We start from the raw sequence: 23,322 nt of genomic DNA on the forward strand, positions 1-23,322 counted from the left end.
ACATTTCGGATTCTCACTACGGTACTATTGTTAGTTATTCAAAGGCAGCCCTGGTACGCTGCTACCTTTAATGCAAAGGAGAATCAAAAGGGCTTGCCATAATAGCAATGCCAGTACTAGTCCTCTACAGCTCTCGGTGAAATTTAAAGCCGCATACGAATGCAGGGATATGATTTCTACACAATGAAACGGCCGTGAGTTTAGCAATCTGGGGGCAGTAAAAAAAAAAACCATGGGAACAAGCAAATATTAATTAAACGGCTATATTTATCCTTCCCAACAGGACTGTTTGTTATTCCGTAGGAACAGCCGGAAGATAAATCAGCGTGACCACCAGGGATGGGTTTTTGCCAGGTTAACTGGGTTCCCTTTAAAAGCTAACAATCCAGATTGCAACTTTTCCCTTCCTGTAGTAAACAACAAAAGGATCGTTTCCTTAAACCCAGCCTTAAATCCCCTGTAATTTGGGGGAACTGAAAGGACACGGAGAGTCCTTTTGCAAACCCCAAACCAGAAGGGAGAGGATGGAGCCTTTTTAGACAAACCCGTTTTTACGAAAAAAGCGTAGGTGTTTTCACAACTGGCAGGAGGCTTCACCAGGCGCAATAGAGTGGCTAGATTGATGCAGGGTTTAAATTGGGATCAAGGAGTGGGGGTGGGAAGGAAAGGAATCTGCGTAGCCACAGGGTCTTCTGTCTGCCTTTCCCCCATCCCAATTTGATTTCTACCACCCAGACAGACCACAGTGGCATCTTTTGCAAAACTGGGCATGCCCTGTCTGGAGAGATTGAAGCTATAAAGGTGGATATTTTCATCCCTCAGGATGCTGAAAACGGAGGTATGTAAAAACAAGCTAGGGAAACAAGAAAGCAAGAAATAAAGCAAGCAAGCAGGGAGGGAGGGAGGGAGGGAGGGAGGGACAGAGGCGGAAGGAAGGAAGGAAGGAAGGAAGGAAGGAAAAGAAAGAGAGAGAGAGAAGAAAGAAAGAAAAAAAGAAAGAAGAGAGGGAGGGAGGGACAGAGGCGGAAGAAACGAAGGAAGGAAAAGAAAGAGAGAAGGAAGAAAGAAAGAAAGAAAGAAAGAAAGAAAGAAAGAAGAGAGGGAGGGAGGGACAGAGACAGAAGGAAGGAAAAAGAATGAGAGAGAGAGAGAGAGAAGGAAGGAAGAAAGAAATAAAGAAGAGAGGGAGGGAGGGACAGAGACAGAAGGAAGGAAGGAAAGAAAAGAATGAGAGAGAGAGAGAAGGAAGGAAGAAAGAAATAAAGAAGAGAGGGAGGGAGGGAGGGACAGAGACAGAAGGAATGAAGGAAAGAAAAGAATGAGAGAGAGAAAGAGAGAAGGAAGGAAGGAAGAAAGAAAGAAAGAAAGAAAGAAGAGAGGGAGGGAGGGACAGTGACAGAAGGAAGGAAAAAGAATGAGAGAGAGAGAGAAGGAAGGAAGGAAGAAAGAAATAAAGAAGAGAGGGAGGGAGGGACAGAGACAGAAGGAAGGAAGGAAAGAAAAGAATGAGGGAGAGAGAGAGAAGGAAGGAAGGAAGAAAGAAATAAAGAAGAGAGGGAGGGAGGGAGGGACAGAGACAGAAGGAATGAAGGAAAGAAAAGAATGAGAGAGAGAGAGAAGGAAGGAAGGAAGGAAGAAAGAAAGAAAGAAAGAAAGAAAGAAAGAAAGAAGAGAGGGAGGGAGGGACAGAGACAGAAGGAAGGAAAGAAAATAATGAGAGAGAGAGAAGGAAGGAAGGAGGGAAGGAAGGAAGGAAGGAAGGAAGCTGCTTAAATCTAAATCTCGTTGAAGTCAGTGAATCAGAATATCTAAGACTGTACAAGATTACTTCCAAAGATACAGGTGCACCTTTAAAGAAGATGTCTCCATTTTGGGCCTTGTTCTGAAGGTGATTTCAAAGGTGGTTTTTTTTTTCAGGAGGCAACTGGGCTTCCTTGTTTTTTCCTTTGAAGAGGTTTCGCATCTCATCCGAGAAGCCACTTCAGCTCTGACCGAATGGAGGGGAAGGGTTTATGCTCCTTGCAGACAGCTGGTCATTTGCATCCTTTTACAGGGTCGTTGAGGCCGCTTGGAGGCTCATCTGTGCCCTCAAGCTCACCTGAGTAGAGCCAATGGTTCCTGTAGTCTGCCATTTTTCTGCAAATTCATCGATACTCCCATACCCTCAAGTGGCCTCAACGACTCCCTCAAAGGATGCAAATGACCAGCTGTCTGCAAGGAGTATAAATCCTTCCATCCCTCCACCACCCAGTCAGAGCTGAAGAGGCTTCTTGGATGAGAAGCGAAATATTCTTCAAAGAAAAAACAAGAAAGTCCAGTTGCCTCCTGAAAAAGCACCTTTTGTGGGGCAACAGTGACCTGAGATGACTGAGAATCTGCATGAACCTTTAAACTCTGCTAAGGTCAATGAGAATTTATTTGGACCCAACTGCATTTGCTATTTGTTATACAGGTAGTCCTCGATTTACAATATTTCTTTTAGTGACTGTTCCAAGTTACGACGGCATTGAAAAAAGTGACGTATGATTTTTTTTTACACTTATGACAACGGCAGCATCACATGATCAAAATCCAGGCACTTGGCAACTGACTCATCTTTGTGACAGTTCCAAGGTCCTGGGGTCATGTGATCCCTTTTTGCGACCTTCTGATGAGCAAAGTCAAGGGGGAACTAGATTCACTTATCATCATCAGCATCATCTTTTAACGACCCCATAATCCCTTTCAGGATGGAGTCTGGACAACTGAATGGAGCTGAATTTGTTTACTGGCCAGATGCCTTTCCTGTTGCCAATACAGAGTTTTGTTCGGCAGATCTATTCTCATTGTGCCCAGAGAGAGAGAAGTATCTGTCTCTACCTAGGATCGGCCTCCTGATTGTGAGGCAAGAGCTCCACCTCTAGGCCACTGCACCACTTAACAACCGGGTTACTAACTGAAGTGATTCACTTAACAAATATGACAAGGAAAGTCGTAAAACGGAGCAAAACGCACTTAGCAAATTTCTCACCTAGCAACATACATTTCGAGCTCAATGGTGGTCGCATGTTCGAAGGCTACCTGTGCTAGAATCGGGGGGGGGGGGGTCCTGCTGGCATTACTACTGGTTTGGCGCACCAAAAAAAATATTCCACACGCAGGGCGCATTTGCACCTAATAAGGTCTGCGCATGCGCGCAACATTAGAAAATGAAAAAAAATACATTTTTTAAAATGAAGATTGTTCTGTGCATGCGCAGAATAGAAAAGCAAGATGGCGGCCCCGAGCATACAACCGGTTCAGGCATGTATCTGGCCGAGTTACTACCTATTCAGCCGAACCGGTCCAAACTGGTAGGAACCCACCTCTGACTGGAATATATCCAAGTTTAACGGACTGCCAATGTTCCCAGGTTCAGGTTTCCATCTCCCCCCACCCCACCGATCTGGAGTTCAATTTACCCGCGAAGCATTTTTTTTCCTCTGCACATGAAACGGCGGCGGTTTTTATTTTCGAGACGCCGAACACAAGATGAAAGCGGTCGATTGGAACACAGCTCACGGTGCTTTCTTCCCGTTTTCCTCATCGAGTTCTGTGTTTTAATTGCCGGCTTCATGCCGGCTTCGGCCCTCGCCAAAACGAAGGGGGAATCAATGGGGGAAAGGTTACAACATCTGTCGGCAGGCTGAGTGAGTTAAGCATGAATTCCCCATTCACTTGCCCTCCTCCCTGCGGTGCTTTCTTGCTCCAAAGTCCGCCTAGAAAGAGCGGATGAGGATGAGGATGTTTTTGCCTTCCTCCAACGGAGTGGGGGGGGGGCGTTCCTGGCCACAGCTAAGAGTCGGGCAAATGAAAACTGGGATGTTTTAATATCTTGTTCGGCTTGCCAAAGGTAACCACCTGAAAATAATCAGGAATAGAAAATATAACAAATGTCAGATGCATTAGCAAATGTCAAGTATGAAGCAGCAGACCTTTCTTACCACCTAAAAGTTGTCTTGGGGGAGGAGAATAAGGGTGAGAGGGGGAAGCAACCAGAAGGGCTTGATTAAGAGAAAACAGTGGACTTCTTCGGGGGCTTAATTATGGATTTGGTTTCCCCTGGGGTCTCTATTTTTGCAAGACACGTTTTTAAATAGGGGTCGTGATTGGGAATATGTCCTATCTGCCATAGATGCCCAACTCTCTGGGGTCCTCGGTGCCCTCTGGGCTTGGTTGTTTTCTTGCAGATGTTTCATTACCTAACTATGTAACATTATCAGCGCTGGAAAGAGTGGGCTTTGTGGGGAGAGGGGGGAGGAGGAGGAGGAGGAGGAGGAGGAGGAGGAGGAGGAGGAGGAGGAGGAGGAGGAGGAGGGATGACTGTGAGATTCTTGGTGCTCTCTGAGCTTGGTTGCTTTCTTGCAAACGTTTCATTACCCAATTATGTAACATTATCAGTGCTAGAAAGAGTGGGCTTTGTGGGGAGAGGGAGGAGGAGGAGGAGGAGGAGGAGGAGGAGGAGGAGGAGGAGGAGGAGGAGGAGGAGGAGGAAGACTGTGAGGTTCTTGGTGCTCTCTGAGCTTGGTTGTTTACTTGCAGACGTTTCATTACCCAACTATGTAACATTATCAGTGCTAGAAGGAGTGGGCTTTGTGGGGAGAGGGAGGAGGAGGAGGAGGGACGACTGTGAGATTCTTGGTGCTCTCTGAGCTTGGTTGTTTTCTTGCAAACGTTTCATTACCCAACTATGTAACATTATCAGTGCTAGAAAGAGTGGGCTTTGTGGGGAGAGGGAGGAAGAGGAGGAGGAGGAGGAGGAGGAGGAGGAGGAGGAGGAGGAGGAGGAGGAGGAGGAGGAGGAAGACTGTGAGGTTCTTGGTGCTCTCTGAGCTTGGTTGTTTACTTGCAGATGTTTCATTACCCAACTATGTAACATTATCAGTGCTAGAAGGAGTGGGCTTTGTAGGGAGAGGGAGGAAGAGGAGGAGGAGGAGGAGGAGGAGGAAGACTGTGAGGTTCTTGGTGCTCTCTGAGCTTGGTTGTTTACTTGCAGACGTTTCATTACCCAACTATGTAACATTATCAGTGCTAGAAGGAGTGGGCTTTGTGGGGAGAGGGAGGAGGAGGAGGAGGAGGAGGAGGAGGGATGACTGTGAGATTCTTGGTGCTCTCTGAGCTTGGTTGTTTTCTTGCAAACGTTTCATTACCCAACTATGTAACATTATCAGTGCTAGAAAGAGTGGGCTTTGTGGGGAGAGGGAGGAAGAGGAGGAGGAGGAGGAGGAGGAGGAGGAGGAGGAGGAGGAGGAGGAAGACTGTGAGGTTCTTGGTGCTCTCTGAGCTTGGTTGTTTACTTGCAGATGTTTCATTACCCAACTATGTAACATTATCAGTGCTAGAAGGAGTGGGCTTTGTGGGGAGAGGGAGGAAGAGGAGGAGGAGGAGGAGGAGGAGGAGGAGGAGGAGGAGGAGGAGGAGGAGGAGGAGGAGGAGGAGGGACGACTGTGAGATTCTTGGTGCTCTCTGAGCTTGGTTGTTTTCTTGCAAACGTTTCATTACCCAACTATGTAACATTATCAGTGCTAGAAAGAGTGGGCTTTGTGGGGAGAGGGAGGAAGAGGAGGAGGAGGAGGAGGAGGAGGAGGAGGAGGAGGAGGAGGAAGACTGTGAGGTTCTTGGTGCTCTCTGAGCTTGGTTGTTTACTTGCAGATGTTTCATTACCCAACTATGTAACATTATCAGTGCTAGAAAAAGTGGGCTTTGTGGGGAGAGGGAGGAGGAGGAGGAGGAGGAAGACTGTGAGGTTCTTGGTGCTCTCTGAGCTTGGTTGTTTACTTGCAGACGTTTCATTACCCAACTATGTAACATTATCAGTGCTAGAAGGAGTGGGCTTTGTGGGGAGAGGGAGGAGGAGGAGGAGGAGGAGGAGGAGGAGGAGGAGGAGGAGGAGGAGGAGGAGGAGGAGGAACGACTGTGAGGTTCTTGGTGCTCTCTGAGCTTGGTTATTTTCTTGCAGATGTTTCATTACCCAACTATGTAACATTATCAGAGCTAGAAAGAGTGGGCATTGTGGGGAGAGGGAGGAGGAGGAGGAGGAGGAGGAGGAGGAGGAGGAGGAGGGGGGATGACTGTGAGGTTTTTGGTGCTCTCCGAGCTTGGTTATTTTCTTGCAGACGTTTCATTACCCACCTAGATAACCTCATCAGTGCTGGCTTTCCATCTCTTTAATTCATATTAAGATTGTTTTAGTTCATGGTTTGTTTTTCCCCCCTAATATTATTTGGGTGCTTACCGGGGTGTTGGCTGTGAATCAAATGCACTTCACAGTTTCTCCTATATTGTTTACTTAAGAGAAAATAATAATTTTCCCGTTTCCGCAAAATGCATTCGTATTTTTAAAAAGGAACCCAAAAAGAATTCCTTTCGGAAAACAATCCCCATATTCAGTACGTCCGTTAGTACTTGAAGGACTGACTCTTCTGTGGATTTCCTCTCACCCCCTCCTCCGGTTCAATACCTTGCCTTTATCCATCACTAAAATACGGTCGCACTCTTGAATGGTGTTTAAGCGATGCGCTATCGTCAAAACTGTACAGTTTACTAATGCTTCTTGGTTGGCCCTCTGGACCTGCGCATCTGTCTCGGAATCAATGGAAGCGGTGGCTTCGTCGAGAAGGATAATCTGCGGGGAAAATTCAAACATTGGGCAACGGTCTTATTTCTCTCTAAAGCACTGTTTGTCAACCTTGGCGACTTTAAGTCCTGTGGACTTCAACTCCCAGAATCCCCTAACCCTAACCACTGCGCCACCTCGGCTCTACCGGTTCTGTGGGTGTGGCTTGGTGGGCATGATATGGCTTGGTGGGTGTGGCAGAGGAAGGATACTACAAAATTCCCATTCCCTCCCACCCTACTAACCTGCTTTCCAGCTCCGTTCTCCAGTGCAGGGCAACAAAAATAGACCCAGCCGATCAGCTGGGACTCGGGAGGCAGAGAATAGATAGGGGCGGGGCCAGCCAGAGGTGGCATTTGCTGGTTCTCCAAACTACTCAAAATTTCTGCTACCGGTTTGCCAGAACCAGTCAGAACCGGCTGAATACCACCTCTGATGGTATGAACGTTCCTCTGGGCAGGCAGTTGTAAGATCCTTCATCAAGATTTAAGTACAGGTAGTCCTCGACCTGCAACCACAACTGAGCCCAACGTTTCCGTTGTTAAGTGAGACTTTTAAAGATTCTCTGTCATCCAGGTCATGGTTGTCCCAAAGGTGCTTTTTTGGGAGGCAACTGGACTTTCTGGGTTTTTTTTTTCTTTGAAGATGTTTTGCTTCTCAACCAAGAAGCTTCTTCAGCTCTGACTGAATAGTGAGACGAGAATCCGACTGTTCAGTGAGTGTTGCCCCCTTTTATGACGTTTTCTTGCCTCTGTTGTGAAGCGAACCACTCCAGTTGAGGAGTTCGTAACCCGGTTGTTAAGTGAGTCCGGCTTCCCCATCAACTTTGCTTATCAGACGGTCGCAATAGGGGATCACGTGATCCTGGAACGCTCCAACCATCGTAAGTATAAACCAGTTGCCAAGTGTCTCAATTTGGATCACCCTGGAGATGCCGCAAAGGTCGTAATTGTGTAAAACGGTTAGAAGTCACTTTTTTCAGTGGCCTTGTGACCTTGGACGGTCACTCAGTGAACTGTCGTTAAGTCGAGGACTGCTTGTAATGATGTAGATTTGCACATTTACACCGGACGATGTTTTATGGATTTTGAGAGAAACCCATAAGGGCTTTTCGGCGAGGCAGGCAGTGAAATGCCAGAATAGATATTTTTGGAACAGAAAGCAGGATGCCAAGCCGAGATACCGAGTAAAAGCCAGTTGTCCCTTGGAGCCTATTTAACCGAACAAATATTTAGATTCCTTATTAACAGGATCAGGTAGCGTTGACGGTTTGTATGCTGACAGAGCCAGCTGGACCTTTAAACAATAGCACCATCTTCCTTTTTTCGTACAGAATAGCAGCCCTAGGGAGCAGAGCTGGGCTTCTTGGATAGAATAGAATAACAGAATTGGAAGGGACCTTGGAGGTCTTCTAGTCCAGCCCCCTGCTTAGGCAGGATACGCTACATCACTTCGGACAAAGGGTTATCCAATCTCTGTCAGGCCTGTAAGCCATCTTTTGCATTTGGCCTTCCTGTGGGGGAATGGGAGGGGGGGGGATTATATGGAGTATTGGAGATACATATACAATCATAACAACATTCCTTTCTCGGAGACTCAAGGACATCTTGCCCTGCACCTGGAGGGGTGTGACTGGGAGGCATCTCCAGCTGGGACGGGGCTTGATTGGGGCATGGGATGGACATGTGGGTTCTGGGCAGGGACTTGGACTTTCTGAGAAAGGAATGTTATTTTGACTATATATATATATATATATATATATATATATATATATATATATATATATATATATATATAGAGAGAGAGAGAGAGAGAGAGAGAGAGAGATAGATATAGATATAGAGATAGAGATAGAGATAGAGATAGATAGATAGATAGATAGATAGATAGATAGATAGCGATAGAGATAGAGATAGAGATATAGAGATATAGATAGATAGATATAGATATAGATATAGATATAGATATAGATATAGATATAGATATAGATATAGATATAGATATAGATATAGATATAGATATAGATATAGATATAGATATAGATATAGATATAGATATAGATAGATAGATAGATAGAGATAGAGATAGAGATAGAGATAGAGATAGAGATAGAGATAGAGATAGAGATAGAGATAGAGATAGAGATAGAGATAGAGATAGAGATAGAGATAGAGATGATAGAGATAGAGATAGAGATAGAGATAGAGATAGAGATAGAGATATAGACTATATATCACCCATATTCCAAATAATCCACGGTCCTATTTTCCCATGTTTTCTTAAAAGCTTCCAGCACTAGAGCATTTGCAACTTCTGGAGACAAGTTGTTTTTGGATAAACCAGAATTGGTTGGAACGGTGGCAGGAATGTTCTGCGTGCCCAGATATTTTTTTTTAAAAAAAAATAATAATTATGATAGTGTTCGAACTGCAAGAATGGTTCCAGGAATTGGGTATGGCCAGTCTGCAGAAAAGAAGAACTAGGGATGACATGATAGCAGTATTCCAATATTTGAGAGGCTGTCACAAAGAAGAGGGGCGCCCACTTATTTTCCAAAGCACCGGAAGGCAAGGCAAGAAACTAATGGATGGAAACTAATCAAGGAGAGAAGCAACCGGGGATTATGGAGAAACTTCGCAACAGTGAGGCTTGCCTTCAGGAGTTGGGGGTGCTTCAACACTGGATGTTTTTAAGAAGAATTTGGAGATGAGTTTCTACTGGTTCACACCAGTTTGGGTGAACTGGTTAGTGGTAATTTGGCCTGGGTCGCAGAATCGGAAGCAACACAGGCTGGCCATGCCCCCAAACCAGTTCCCTGATCTCCACTGCCAGTGCCAGCATGTTTTTTATTAGTTTTTCACGCTCTTCACATATGCGCAGAACAATTTACAGTGAACTGTGCACATGCGTGTGCGAAGCGAACCGGTACCAACACCGGTAGGAACCTACCCCTGAAGAGATGGGACAGCCACATGTCTGAGATGGCATAGGACCATAATGGTGAACCTATGGCATGCGTGTGGGCATGCGCACCATCGCCAGCTCTCTTCTGGTTTCCAGCACGCACATACTCGGAGGCCAGCTGGTCTTTGCAAGTGCCAGAGCACTGGAAAATGGCCTGAAAAACGCCCAAAAAGAGGCCATTGTTTGCCATTTTCAGGCTGTTTCTGGCCCAAAAACAGCAGAAAAATGGCCTGAAAACAGCCCAAAAACCCACCCAAAAGCAGGCATGTGTACACTGGCCAGCTTGTTTTCGTGTTTCCAGTGCTCTGGCACATACCACATTCACATGCATTCCGGTTTGGGCACCCAGTGCCGAAAAGGTTCGCCATCACGGGTATAGAATCTCCTGCTTCAGCAGAGGGTTGGACTAGAAGACTTCCAGCCAGTGGTGGGTTTCAATTTTTTTCAGAACCTCTTCTGCAGGTGTGGCCTGCTATGTGGGAGTGGCTTGCTGGCCATTTGACTGGGTGGGAGTGGCTTGCCGGCCATGTGACCGGGTGGCAGTGGCTTGCTGGCCATGTGACTGGGTGGGAGTGGCTTGCCAGCCATGTGACTGGGTGGGAGTGGCTTGCTGGCCATGTGACCGGGTGGCAGTGGCTTGCCAGCCATGTGACTGGGTGGGCGTGGCCAACGTGTAAAATTCACTTAACAAAGCTCTTCCTTAGCAACCCAAATGTTGGCTCAGAAACTCTGGCAATTGAAGCATGCAAGTCTTAAATCTGTCAAGTTACAAGACCCTTGCACCCCTAACCCTTTAGGAAAAAAAACCACAGGGGTGTTCAAACTTGACAGCTTTAGTTTGTGGACTTCAACTCCCAGAATTCCTTCTCTCATTCTTCATCTTGATGATGTGCGGACGGGCGGGGGGAGGGAGCTGGAACCGGTTCTAAACGGCACTGTAGATTTGTGGAACCTCTTCTATAGAAGAGGTTAGAACTGAGTCCCCTCGGGGAAAAGGGCGGCATAGAAATATAATAAATCTAATCTAATCTAACTGGCAAGAACCCACCCCTGCTTCCAGCTCTAGCCTGATTGATTGATTGATAGCTGGAAATGCAGACAGAGCAATCTTTTGACTTTAAGGGACTCTTAAGTATTCAAGACCAGCCTGAATCATGTCAGATCGCTGCAGGACTCACTTTTGCGTTTCTCAGGAGGGCTCTCGCCAAACAGAGGAGCTGCCGTTCCCCCACTGAAAAATTTTCCCCGTTTTCGATCACTTCTGCCTCCAGCTTTCCTGGTAGTTTGGAAATCTAAAGCAAGGAAGGGGAGGGGAAAAAAAGGAAAATGCCACCCAGCTGAAATGTTCTCTTTGATGCTCACAATAGTTGAAAGCTGGGCGATGGGTTTTAACAATTATACCGGTGCTTCTCTGTTGGGTAAAAGTGATGCAGATATAAATGGAGCGTGCGATAAGTGACGCAAATGCTGGGTGACAGGGAAGAGGGAAGGCTTTCTTTTACAACCCCCGGTATGCCCAAATATGGGAGGAAGGTCACACTTCCACTCTCTGTCCTTCGGCTCGTCACAAGAGACCATCCAGGCAGAAACCCAATATTTTTACTGTTGTCTTTTTGTTACATTTTGTTGTGTTTTGTAAAAGAAATCTAATAGATACCTTTCACCCTGGCTTCACTGATAACGGATAAGAGCCTGTGGCCTAATGGCTAAGAAGTTTGCCTAGTATGCAATATAGCCCAGGTTCAAATCCCAATAAGGGTATGGCTAGCTGATGAGAGCTAAATAGCTTGAAATAGATCTATACTAGTCTCCCTTTATTTATTTATCAGCACAAAACACAACAAAATGTAACAAAAAGACAACAGTAAAAATATTGGGTTTCTGCCTGGATGGTCTCTTGTGATGAGCTGAAGGACAGAGAGTGGAAGTGTGACCTTCCTCCCATATTTGGGCATACCGGGGGTTGTAAAAGAAATCTAATAGATACCTTTCACCCTGGCTTCAATGATAACGGATAAGAGCCTGTGGCCTAATGGCTAAGAAGTTTGCCTAGTATGCAATATAGCCCAGGTTCAAATCCCAATAAGGGTATGGCTAGCTGATGAGAGCTAAATAGCTTGAAATAGATCTATACTAGTCTCCCTTTATTTATTTATCAGCACAAAACACAACTATCTATCTATCTATCTATCTATCTATCTATCTATCTATCTATCTATCTATATATATATATATATATATATCCATCTACCTCTCTATCTCTCTCTATCTTTATCTCTAGCTCTATCATGTGTCTGTCTGTCTATCTATCTATCTATCTATCTATCTATCTATCTATCTATCTATCTATCTATCTATCATCTCTCTCTCTCTCTCTCTCTCTATCTCTATCTATCTATCTAATCTATCTATTATCTATCTATCTATATCTATCTATCTATCTATCTATCTATCTAATCTATCTATTATCTATATCATCTATCTACCTACCTACCTACCTACCTACCTACCTACCTACCTACCTACCTACCTACCTATCTATCTATCTATCTATCTATCTATCTATCTATCTATCTATCTATCTATCTATCATCTATCTATCTATCTATCATCTATCTATCTATCTATCTATCTATCTGTCTGTCTGTCTATCTATCTATCTATCTATCTATCTATCTATCTATCTATCTATCTATCTATCTATCTATCTATCTATCCTATCTCTACTCATCTATAGATCTATTCATTCCAAATGCTGTCTTTATTTTTTTAATAACCAGCAAATAATAATATGCACTATCAAAAACACAAACCACATACCTTGCTCGCCATAAAGGTTTGGTTCAGAGCTTGCCAAATTTGATCGTCAGTGTGGTTAAGAAAAGGATCTAAGTTGTATCTGCAAAGCAAGAATTAGTACAAAAAATAATAAATTGTTCACTCCAAGGATTACACAACTCCAACATTATTTGTAGGCTGCCCTAGTGCAGGTGATTATTTTGCAAATCAGACTAAATGGAGAGAGGTGGAGTCAAGCTCTCTAGGCAGATCGCAGAAGTAGAACCTTCTAGGCCGATCGCTCACTTTTGCGATCTTCTGACAAGCCAAGTCAATGGGGAAGTCATATTCGCTTAACAACCATGGTACTAACTCGAGAACTGCAGCGATTCACTTAACAATGCTGGCAAGAAAGGTCGTAAATCAGGGCAAAGCTCACTTAACAACTGCCTTGCTTGGCAACAGAAAGTTTGAACTCAATTGTGGTCATAAGTCAAAGACTACGTGTATAATACCCTACCGCCAGGAAAATTATTTCTGTACCCTTTACTGTTCTCCTTGCTTTCTTGGAAGGGCCAAGATGGAGTGACGTTGGGGCAATCTCTGTCATCCCAAATATCCAGAGAAAATATAAATGCCACTTATAATAAAAAGGATCCGAGAGTTTGGAACTTAAAGGTAAAGGATGAAAGAGCAGCCAGTCAGTTAAGAGGCGCTTTGGTGCAAATAATTGCGTTGTCTTAAAAAAAAAAATCTACTGAATCACACAGGGTCATTATTTACAACCTGTCTCTCTAGTTACTCCCAGATTGTAACCCACAGATAGTCAATCCTTTAGATTCCACTTGAGAAGAGGGCTTGGAAACTACCATTAGTGTTCTGGTTACGCTTTGGCATGAAAAGTAAAGGTAAAGGAATCCCTGTGGATTTTACTCTGCTAGGCATTTCTGTGGTACCTGTGATCAGTATGATATCCCAGGGCACTTTTCCTCCCTACCAAAGTGGTGCCTATTTATCTACTTGCATTTGCAAGCTCTCAAGGGAGCTGGAGGGAGGACGGGAGCTTACCCTGTGCGGTGGTTCTGGGTCTCAAACTTGAGTTGCCAGTTTTCCAATGGAGAAGGCCAGTGTCTTAATTACTGAGCCACCACGACAACCCCCCCCCCCCAAAAAAAAATGGCAGGAAAAGCTAATGGATAATTGCAACAGCTACCTTATTGTACCTACAAACAGAACAGGATCTTGCGGAATGATGGACAGCTTTGAACGTAAAGATTCCAGGCTAATATTGCAGTAATCGATGCCATCAATGATGATTGTGCCAGATGTTGGTTCCACGAGCCGAAACAGAGCAGCCCCTAAAGAAGACTTTCCTGCAGGATTTGAACAATGCCAACATGGGTTCTTTTTAAATGAGCTTTTCCATCATTTAAAAAGAAAAATGCCAGGCCAAGGATGCCAACATCCAAGGGCCAAGAAATATTTTTTATGGAAATCTAGAATAAAACTGCATATCGGGCATTAATATAATCGAGCGAGTCCAGAGATATTTCACAGGAAGAGTCCTCCACTCCTCTGCTCACAACAGAATACCTTATGCCACCAGACTTGAAATTTTGGGCTTAGAAAACTTAGAACTATGCCCCCTTCAGTCTGACCTAAGCATAGTACATAAAATTACTTACTGTATTTTTTGGAGTATAAGACACACCTTTTCCCCCCAAAAAAGAAAGTGAAAATCTGAGTGTGTCTTATATACTGAATACAGCATTTTTGGCCTCCCGAAACCTCGCCCCCCTTTGCAAAAATGGCCATGCATAGCCTTTAGGAGGCTTCCAGAGTGCTCCTTGGGGGCTGGGGAGGGCAAAAATGAGTGAAAAACTGGCCCCCAGGAGCACTCTACAAATCTCCTAAAGGCTATGCATGAAATTGTTTCTATTTTTGCAAAAAATGGGCTGTTTTTTGCTCATTTCGGGGGGGCAGCCCCCAGGAACATCCTACAAGCCTCTTAAAGGCTATGCATGCCCTTTTTGACAAAAAATGGGCCCGTTTTTGTGAAAAACAGACTGTTTTTGTGAAAAACGGACTGTTTTTGGGAGGTCTGCAGAGCGCAAAAACTTTGTTTTTTGTAATTTGCCTCTTCAAAATCTTGCTGCATTTTTTATTCCACTGCGTTTTATACTCCGAAAAATACGGTAATCTCTTGGCTCTTCTTCCTGTCTCCCAAGGTCATTCTCACATACCAAATCAAAGGATGCTATACCTTTTTTTTTTTTTGGTGAAGGTAAGAACTGACAAAATTGCTTTTTAAAAAAAATTGTTCAGTAGAATGTAAAGCCTTCACCAGTCAGATCAAAAGGTTATGCGTTCACTTTCTTGGTCTTTACAATGCCTCCCCATTTATTCCCATGTCTGAGTAAATCATAAAGAAACAGGCATTCCATTATCTGTACAACATAGAAAGCAATCGACTGAGTAGGTTATACCTGAACCTGTCCGTCCAATGATCCCAATTTTTTCTTTAGCATGAATATGAATGTTGATGTCATGGAGTACAATGGGACTATTTTCTCGGTATTTCATCTGATAGTTCTTAAAAATGATTTCTCCCTGATCGGGCCAGCCTGGAGGAGGGGTGATCCCTGGAGAGATCTCTGATCCCTCAGGAGTGCATTTCTGAAGGAAACAAAGAAAGAGCATCTGGAATCCCTATCTGTCAGCCATTTGGGGGAGACCAGAACCAAAGTTATAAACGCGAATGCTACTTTTATTATCAGGGTACCATAACAAAATACAGGTAGTCCTTAACTTACAACACTCTGTTTAGGGACCGTTCAAAGTTCCTACCGCACTGAAAAGTGTGACTTACGACCGTTTTTCATAGTTATGACCCAGTGGTGGGATTCAAATAATTTAACAACCGGTTCTCTGTCCTAATGGCCAGGTGGGTAGGCGGAGCTTAGTGGTCATGTGACCGTGTGGGTGTGGCTAATTCAACATTACTCACATTGATGGGCATTTTACCTTATCTGTTACAATGTAATAAGGGTTAACTGGAGAGGCAGTTTCTGTAAGCAGGGCAATTAATATTAAGCTAGAAACAACACCAGAATGTTCCCTTCCTGCCTTCCTTACAGGATTAGCCCTGTAAAGTGGGGAAAAACAAAAGATTTCTTCCCAAAACCGGTTCTCTTAGAAAGTTACCAACCGGTTCTCCCGAATAGGTGCGAACTGGCTGAATCCCAACACTGTTATGACCATTGCAGCATCCCCATGGTCACCTGATCCAAATTCAGATGCTTGGGAACTGACCCGTATTTATGACGGTTGGAGTGTCCCGGGGTCATGTGATCAACCTTGTTTGGCAACCTTCTGGTGAGCAGCGCTAATGGGGAAGCCAGATCCACTTAACAACCTGGCTACTAATGTTATCAACTGCAGTGATTCACTTGACAACGGTCGCAAGACAAGATGTAACCTGGGGCAACACTCACTTGACAAATGTTTCACTTAGCAACATACATTTTGAGCTCAGTTGTGGTCGTAAGTCGAGGACTGCCTGTATTGCAAATGTGAATGAGGTGCCTTTTTAATTTACACTTCTGCTTTCAACTCAAATTTATTTTGTTTGACCAATTTCTTATTTGGGCCTTTTTCTTTCTGTTTCTCAAGGTTATTGCTACTTCCTGTTAGGGTATCTTAGCAACTTTAGTTAGAGAATGGAATTTCCGGAACTTGAACATTTCCATAATTTGAAGCTCAAGTGAAACTCATACAAATTGTTGTTATTTATGGCATTGTTCCAAGAGGCATTTTAATAAATAAAATTGGGGGGATAAATTTATGAAAAAGAACCACACACATCAGTGGTGGGATTTGAATAATTTAACAACCGATTCTCTGCCCTAATGATTTCTTCCAACAACCAGTTCACCAAACTGCTCAGAAACTTAACAACCGGTTCTCCCGAAGCGGTGCGAACAGGCTGAATCCCACCACTGACACACACACCCAAAAAATAAACCACAATTCTTTCATCTATTATTTAAAACTAACGTTTTGTGCAATTATAGCATCTGAGTCACTTTCAGTTATAAGAAGGAATGGAAAATTAGATTTGTAAACTAGTAAATGCCAACTCGATACTATATTTACACCAGCATTTCAACCACGACAACAACTTCTATCGATTTATGCCTTCGTGTTCTGGCTTTCTGCAAATATTATTTTTTGGGTTTGGAGTGTGTGAACAACAAAATGGAAATCTCAGCATTCATTTTTCTGATGGGGAACCTTTCTTACCACAATGTATTCAGTTATCTGCTCCACCGAAGTAAGTCTGGCTTGTACTTCGATGAACGATCTCACACATACCTGAAGAAGTCCACTTAGCTAAAAAAAGAATAAAACAATGGGGAAAGTGAGAACAAACTTTACCGTTCAGTGGTGGGTTCCAATTTTTTTAACAACCAGTTCTCTGCTGGGTGGGCGTGACTGGGTGGGCATGGCTGGGGGGGGGGTTCATGTGACTGAGTGGGCAAGGCAACTCTATGTCACTTGTGTGGGTGGTACCTATATGGTTCAGGCATGGTTGAGGAGAGAATCCAGGGGTCTATGGTGGGGGGTGCAGGAGGAAAGAAAGATCCAACCTCCGTGTGTGTGTGAGAGAGTGGGGTGAGGGGGCATCAAGATAGACTGGGAAAGCTGGCTGCAAGAGGAAGAGAAGCTGGGTAAGCAGTTTTTCGAGCCATTTTCAGGCCTTTTTTCTGGCCAAAATCAGCCTGAAAAAGGCCTGAAAACAGCTGGAAAAAGGGCCTGAAAATGGTGTGTGTATGTGTGCGCGTTCCAGCATAACTCTGGAACGCCTAGAGCAGTTTCAACAAAACTTTGTACAGAGATGACTTACCCTCTGGAGAAAAAAAAGTTGGATTCATGCAAGCAAAATACCTTAAAAGAAACAGCAGATCTTTTTGCTTAGTCCATTTGCATTTTTGAGCATCATTCATATGTCGTCTCAAAACTCTTGAGCCAGGACAGAATGAAGTCACGAGATCAAAGGACAAAGCAGGTTGCCCCAAAGAAGAGATAAAAGTTTCCAAAACTCACAGGAGGATAGTAAAGTGATAGATGTTTCTACCAGAGGGCAGATACGTCAGACTTGCAGGAGTTTGCTTTTTTGTTTTGTGTGTTTGTGTCTGTGTGTTTGTGTGTGTGTGTGTGTGTTATTTTTAATTGGTATCTTGAGACCCACCATATGGAGTTTTTGCTCCGTGGATGTTTTTAACAATCCGCTTTGGGGACTCTGCATTCGAAAAACGAGATGAGCTTGGGATGGAAATATTCCATGTCTAGGTATTTGCTTCGAAGTTTAATACAAAAATACAAGGCCAGTTCCTTCTCCTGAAAGTTTTTTTTAAAAAAAATCATTTCAGGTCCATTCATTCTGGAAGGAGGTACACAGGTAGTCCTTGACTTATGACCATAATTGAACCCAACATTTCTGTTGCTAACTGAGACATTTGCTAAGTGAGTGACATAGTCCCCATAATCCTCATGACTACGATTCATATGCTCGGCAATTGGCAGGTGTTTATAAAGGTTGTAGCCTCCTGAGGGTCACATGACTGCTACTTGGGACCTTTCCAGGTGCCTTGTGACAAGCAAAGTCCTTAAGTGTTGGAACTCATTGATGTAAGTATTTCTATGTGACAACTAGAGTAGTATTTAGCCAGTAGATGGCAGCCTTCACAAGTTTGCCTCTATGGTATGTACTTTATGCTCTTTTGTTTTAAGTAGAGTTTCCTGTTATAGTAAAACAGTTGAGCAGTAAAGCACATGGTGACTGTGCTCTTTGTGTGCTCTGTGGTGCTATATATAAACAGAATTTCTAACAATAAGGGAAGCTGTATTTGCTTAACAACTGTGACAAAAAGAATCGGACATGACTCACAATCACTGCATCACTTAGCAATGGAACTTCTGATCCCAATTGTGGTTGTAACTCAAGGACAACCTGCAGTTACAGATCACTCTCTCTCTCTCTCTCTCTCTCTCTCTCTCTCCCTCCCTCCCTCTCTCTCTCTCTCTCTCTGTGTATCTGTGCTTTTGTGTCTGTATATTCTCATTTTCCTCAATTTGTTGGAAGATGAGAGAGATTGATGTAGGAGATGACTAGGCTGAGCCCGAGGGTGAAATGCATCATAAGTCTTGAGTCATTTCAGGCCCACAAGAGATCTGAGTCCGGCCCTCCTTGAATTCCTTGCTATTCTTAACTCCCATGCCTTTCCCTTAATGATCACTTGACAAGATTCTTGTAGAGAACTTAAGCTTGCAACAAAGCTTCTGAACTGCCTGAATGTCCTGATTTCCCAGGCGCTTGACCATATCCATTCCCACGTTGTAAGCTCGTTCTTTTTTATGCTATTAATGTCAGGCCAGTCAAGATCCACTTGGAAATGAAGGGTGAGTTACTTAAAGATCCCGCCCACCGAGTTTTTACCTGGAGAGAATAAGATAGAGCCAAGCCTTTTTCTGCAGTACTGATGGAAGAATGGCTGAGGACCACACACAGGGCTACAATCAAGGTCATGAAGTTCATGAGAATATCTGTCCTCAATGCAAACCATCGCAGCGCATAGTTAAACATGAGGAAATGGTTTGAGTTTTCATTATTCAAGATCCTAAAACTGAAAACGAAAGTAAGAATGAGTTGTTCAGTAGTTGCCTTGGATTGATAGAAGCCAAAATGTGTAGCTCAGGGTTGGACGTGGGTGCTCTCTGAGCTTGGTGGTTTTCTCACTGCAGTGACGTGCGGTGAGGTTTATGGCTGGTGAGGCAGTCCTCTCCCCCGACACCCCACTGACTAAAGCACTTTCTTTCGCCCGCCTGTGCTCGCAGCAGGAGAGGAGAGAATGCCTGAGCATTGCATTTATTAAAGAAAAAAGAAAAAAAGGAAATTTGAAGGAAAAGAGGGAGCGTGGGGTGGGGGTGGGGCAGGGGTGGGTTTCAGCCGGTTCACGGCAGTCCCCGCGAACTGGTTGGTCGGCGAACCCAGAAGTAAGTAACTTCCGGGAACGGCGAAGGGCCCACCCGCCCGCCCGTGCTCCTTACCGGTCTTTGAAGGCTTCTGCGCTTCCACGCAAGCGCATGGCACATACAGCGCCTGTGCGATTCTCTGCGAGCAGCTGGAGCATCGCGCAGGCGCTGAGACGCATGCGTGAACTGCGCGCGTGCACGAGGACGCCGCCGGCCCCGTTCCAACCGAACCAGATTAGCAACCCACCCCTGGGGTGGGGGCTTCAGAAACGGAGAAAGGGAGGAGGAAGAGTGAGCGCGACGCTGCAGCTTTAAACAGAATGACAGAGTGGAAGCCTCTAAAAAATTGCGCCCTCTACTATGAGGCAGGAGAACTGCGTGCCTCAACTACCTCGGGATTTTTTAGGCTTTTAACCCTCACTTAACTCTGCTCGGGTGCCTAGAAAGTCAGACTAGATGAGGCATGCAGTTCTCCTGCCTCGTAGTAGAGGGCGCTTTTTAGAGGCTTTTTTAAACAGGCAGTGATTCACGGTGTGGCAGCAGCTAGCTAGCCTAACCTCAACACTCGCCTTTTCCCGTTTACATTTTTTTTTTCGTTTTCATGATTGACAGTGGTGAGGCTGTGCCTCCCCTGACAGCACGTCACTGTCTCACAGATGTTTCACTACCAAACTAGGTAACATCATCAATGCTAGAAGGGAGTGGGATTTGCTCTCTTTGTATAAGTGGCCAACAATGGTTGGATGACCCTAGAAGAAGCTATAAGTTGCATAGTGGGAACAGAACCCGAAGCCCTCCATTCTACTGGCTTGGAAAAGGCGCCCTATCCTCCCGTTGAGTTACTGGTTGGAGACTTTTCCAGCGAGCCTCAGATTCAGCCAGAAAAAGGGACGCCGACTCAAATGTTGAATTCTGTTGCTTTAGAAACCGGATCTTATGAATAGTTTAAGGGTTGCAAAAGGAATATAAAGTGCTCTCGTGGGGGTCGTATACGGCTGCACTTAAGAGACAATCCTGAGCATCCATAGGGCAATCAGAGAGCTTCCCCGCAGCTCAGCATTTCCTGCAAATGGGAAACCCCTGGATATCGCCCACTTAGGTAGCACAATAGCGGAGTGGCTTCATCAATTTCCCGGCAGGTACAAGAGCCGTGCTCAGGTGGAAAATAGTCAAACAGCCACCCTTAAGAGTGGAGAGACGGATAGTGGGGAAAAAAGCGGGGGGGGAGCAACAGCGTGATAAGGACCCAGGCATAAGGAAACTTACCGATTTATGTAGTCTTCTGTCTTGTTGAAGGCACGGATCGTACTAAGACCTTGGATTGAAGAGGTGATCAAGCAGAGCCACAGAGATCTGCTGAGGTTCTCAATTCGTTTGAGATCTTGGATGGTGTTCTGAAAAATACTGTGATGGAATGCAGGTATGTTGTCCACCGTCATATGCCCCACTCTGTCTGTCTGTCTGTCTGTCTGTCTGTCTATCTATCTGTCTGTCTGTCTGTCTGTCTGTCTATCTATCTATCTATCATCTATCATCTATCAATCATCTATCATCTATCATCCATCATCCATCATCCATCATCCATCATCCATCATCCATCTATCCATCTATCCATCTATCCATCTATCCATCCATCCATCCATCCATCCATCCATCTATCCATCTATCCATCTATCCATCTATCCATCTATCCATCTATCCATCTATCCATCTATCTATCTATCTGTCATCTGATCATATGAGCCATGGTGGCACAGTGGTTAGAGTGCAGTACTGCAGGCTACTTCTGCTGATGGCCAGTTCCCTGCAATTTGGCAGTTCGAATCTCACCAGGCTCAAGGTTTAGAATTAGAATACTTTGGAATTAGAATACTTTGGAATTAAAATACTTTAGAATTAGAATACTTTATTTGGCCAAGTGTGATTAGACACAAAAGGAATGTGCCTCCGGTGCAGAAGCTCTTAGGGTACATGCAAAACAACATCATCATTATAATCATAATAATGATATCAGAGGGGGTAGCAGAGAAGGTAGGAAGGAGGAGGATAATACTACAGACATAGAACAAGGGGTCAATAGACCTAAGATAGTACTGTGGGAATTAGATGTTCAGCAGAGTGATGGCTTTAGGGGAAAAATTACCTAAGAGCCCTAGTGGTGTAGTGGTTAGAATGAAGTACTGCAGGCCACTTCTGTTGACTGCCGGCTGCCTGCAATTTGGCAGTTCGAATCTCACCAGGCTTAAGGTGGACTCAGTCTTCCACCCTTCCGAGGTGGGTAAAAGGTCAGTAAAAATATAAGTGCTATTGCCCATCCATCCATCATGTGGAGTGGTTAAAGTGCAGTATCACAGGTTGACTCTGCTCATTGCCAGCAGTTCAATTCTCACCGGTTCAAAATTGACTCAGCCGTCCAGCCTTCCGAGATTGTTAAAACAAGGACCCAGATTGTTGGGGGCAATAGGCTGACTCTGTAAACGGCTTAGAGAGGGGATCTAAAGCACTGTGTAAGTCTAAGTGTTGCTGCTGTCGATCATCTATTTATAAAATGTATTGGCCACACCCATGCAGGACATTCCCCACTTACTGGAAGAGCAGAATGAAGATGATCGTTAGGACAGCCATGCTGATGAGGAGGTAAGGGAAGACGATGGTGACAATTGTAAAGATGCCCAGGAGTCCGAAAAACTGCAGCAGGAGGTTCTCAAGGTAAAACGGCAATCGCGTGTCCACTTCGTCCATATCCTTAGAGAAACGGTTCATGATTCTGCCGGTGGGATTGGTATCAAAGAAATTCATTGGACTCTTCAAGATCTGTAGATAAGTGGGGTAGGTGTTTTTTTGGGGGGGAGAAGAGAGCACTACAATATGCAACAAACAACGTAGAATGACAATAACAATGCCATGAGATGATAGTTAAGCCTTTTGTAAGCGCTCAGTTTTGAGATGGCAGAAATAGGCTGGTTTTATCTAAGCTTTAGCATCAATGCAAAACACGGACTTCTGTTTCCTTTTTTCCCCCATGACTAGAAGAGATTTTAAAGGCTGTTTTATGAAGGAGCAAAGAAGAGAGAACGGCTGGATTCATTTCTAATAACAAGTGCTTAGAGAAAGTATTCAGAATCAATAAGAATGATTGTGCTAGAAATTAAAGTCTTCTGCTAGAAATGGGTTCGGTTTTGTTTTTTTTTGCCGAATCTTAATATCTGTTTTATGTTAAAGGTTCCCCTTGCACATAGGTGCTAGCTGTTCCCGACTCTAAGGGGGCGGTGCTCATCTTCGTTTCAAAACCGAAGAGCCAGCGCTGTCCGAAGACGTCTCCGTGGTCATGTGGCTGGCATGACTCATCCCGGAAGGCGCACGGAACACTGTTACCTTCCCACCAAAGGTGGTCCCTATTTTTCTACTTGCATTTTTACATGCTTTCGAACTGTTTGGTTGGCAGAAGCTGGGACAAGTAACAGGAGCTCACTCCGTTACGCGACGCTAGGGAGTCGAACCGCTGAACTGTTGACCTTTCTGGTTGACAAGCTCAGTTTCTTATTCACTGAGCCACCGCGTCCCCAATATTTGTTTTAGCTAAGTGCAAAATAATAGAACAACGTTGTTGGGCTCTCGTCAAATATGGCACCAGAATTCATCTGCTCTCCACCGATTTATGCTAATCTTCCTCGGCGAAGGTGACCCTCCAGGTTAGAGGACTTCAATTCCCAGAATTCTTACTTATGTTTAGGTGAGTTGAGAAATTCTGGGAGATGAAGTTTATGTAGCTTGAAAGGGGAAGGCACTTAACAGATGGCCGAGCTCTGTCAATTCAGTCTGCAAAACCAGCCATAATTTGGACAAAACCTTCCAACCAGATCCTTTGCTGGAAAGCAATATCCAACAGAGAATTTAATTGACTTGGAACA

The 23,322-nt window shown here is 44.5% G+C and overlaps 1 protein-coding gene across 1 annotated transcript in view; it reads right to left on the reverse strand.

Annotated features, from left to right (window-relative positions):
- Positions 1 to 3,813: 3,813 nt before the first annotated feature.
- Positions 3,814 to 23,322, reverse strand: part of LOC116517946 (multidrug resistance-associated protein 9-like) — a 72,556-nt gene continuing 53,047 nt past the window's right edge. The window contains exons 23-32 of the mRNA XM_032231139.1: positions 21,999 to 22,225; positions 20,678 to 20,815; positions 18,876 to 19,062; positions 16,679 to 16,768; positions 14,863 to 15,052; positions 13,590 to 13,749; positions 12,419 to 12,497; positions 10,777 to 10,890; positions 6,479 to 6,643; positions 3,814 to 3,879 (exon numbers count right to left, since the gene is read on the reverse strand). Coding sequence (XP_032087030.1) covers positions 3,814 to 3,879; positions 6,479 to 6,643; positions 10,777 to 10,890; positions 12,419 to 12,497; positions 13,590 to 13,749; positions 14,863 to 15,052; positions 16,679 to 16,768; positions 18,876 to 19,062; positions 20,678 to 20,815; positions 21,999 to 22,225 — 1,416 coding nt within the window. The remainder of the gene's footprint in view (positions 3,880 to 6,478; positions 6,644 to 10,776; positions 10,891 to 12,418; positions 12,498 to 13,589; positions 13,750 to 14,862; positions 15,053 to 16,678; positions 16,769 to 18,875; positions 19,063 to 20,677; positions 20,816 to 21,998; positions 22,226 to 23,322) is intronic.

This window comes from Thamnophis elegans, chromosome 14 (assembly GCF_009769535.1).
Source record: "Thamnophis elegans isolate rThaEle1 chromosome 14, rThaEle1.pri, whole genome shotgun sequence".
NCBI lineage: Eukaryota > Metazoa > Chordata > Lepidosauria > Squamata > Colubridae > Thamnophis > Thamnophis elegans.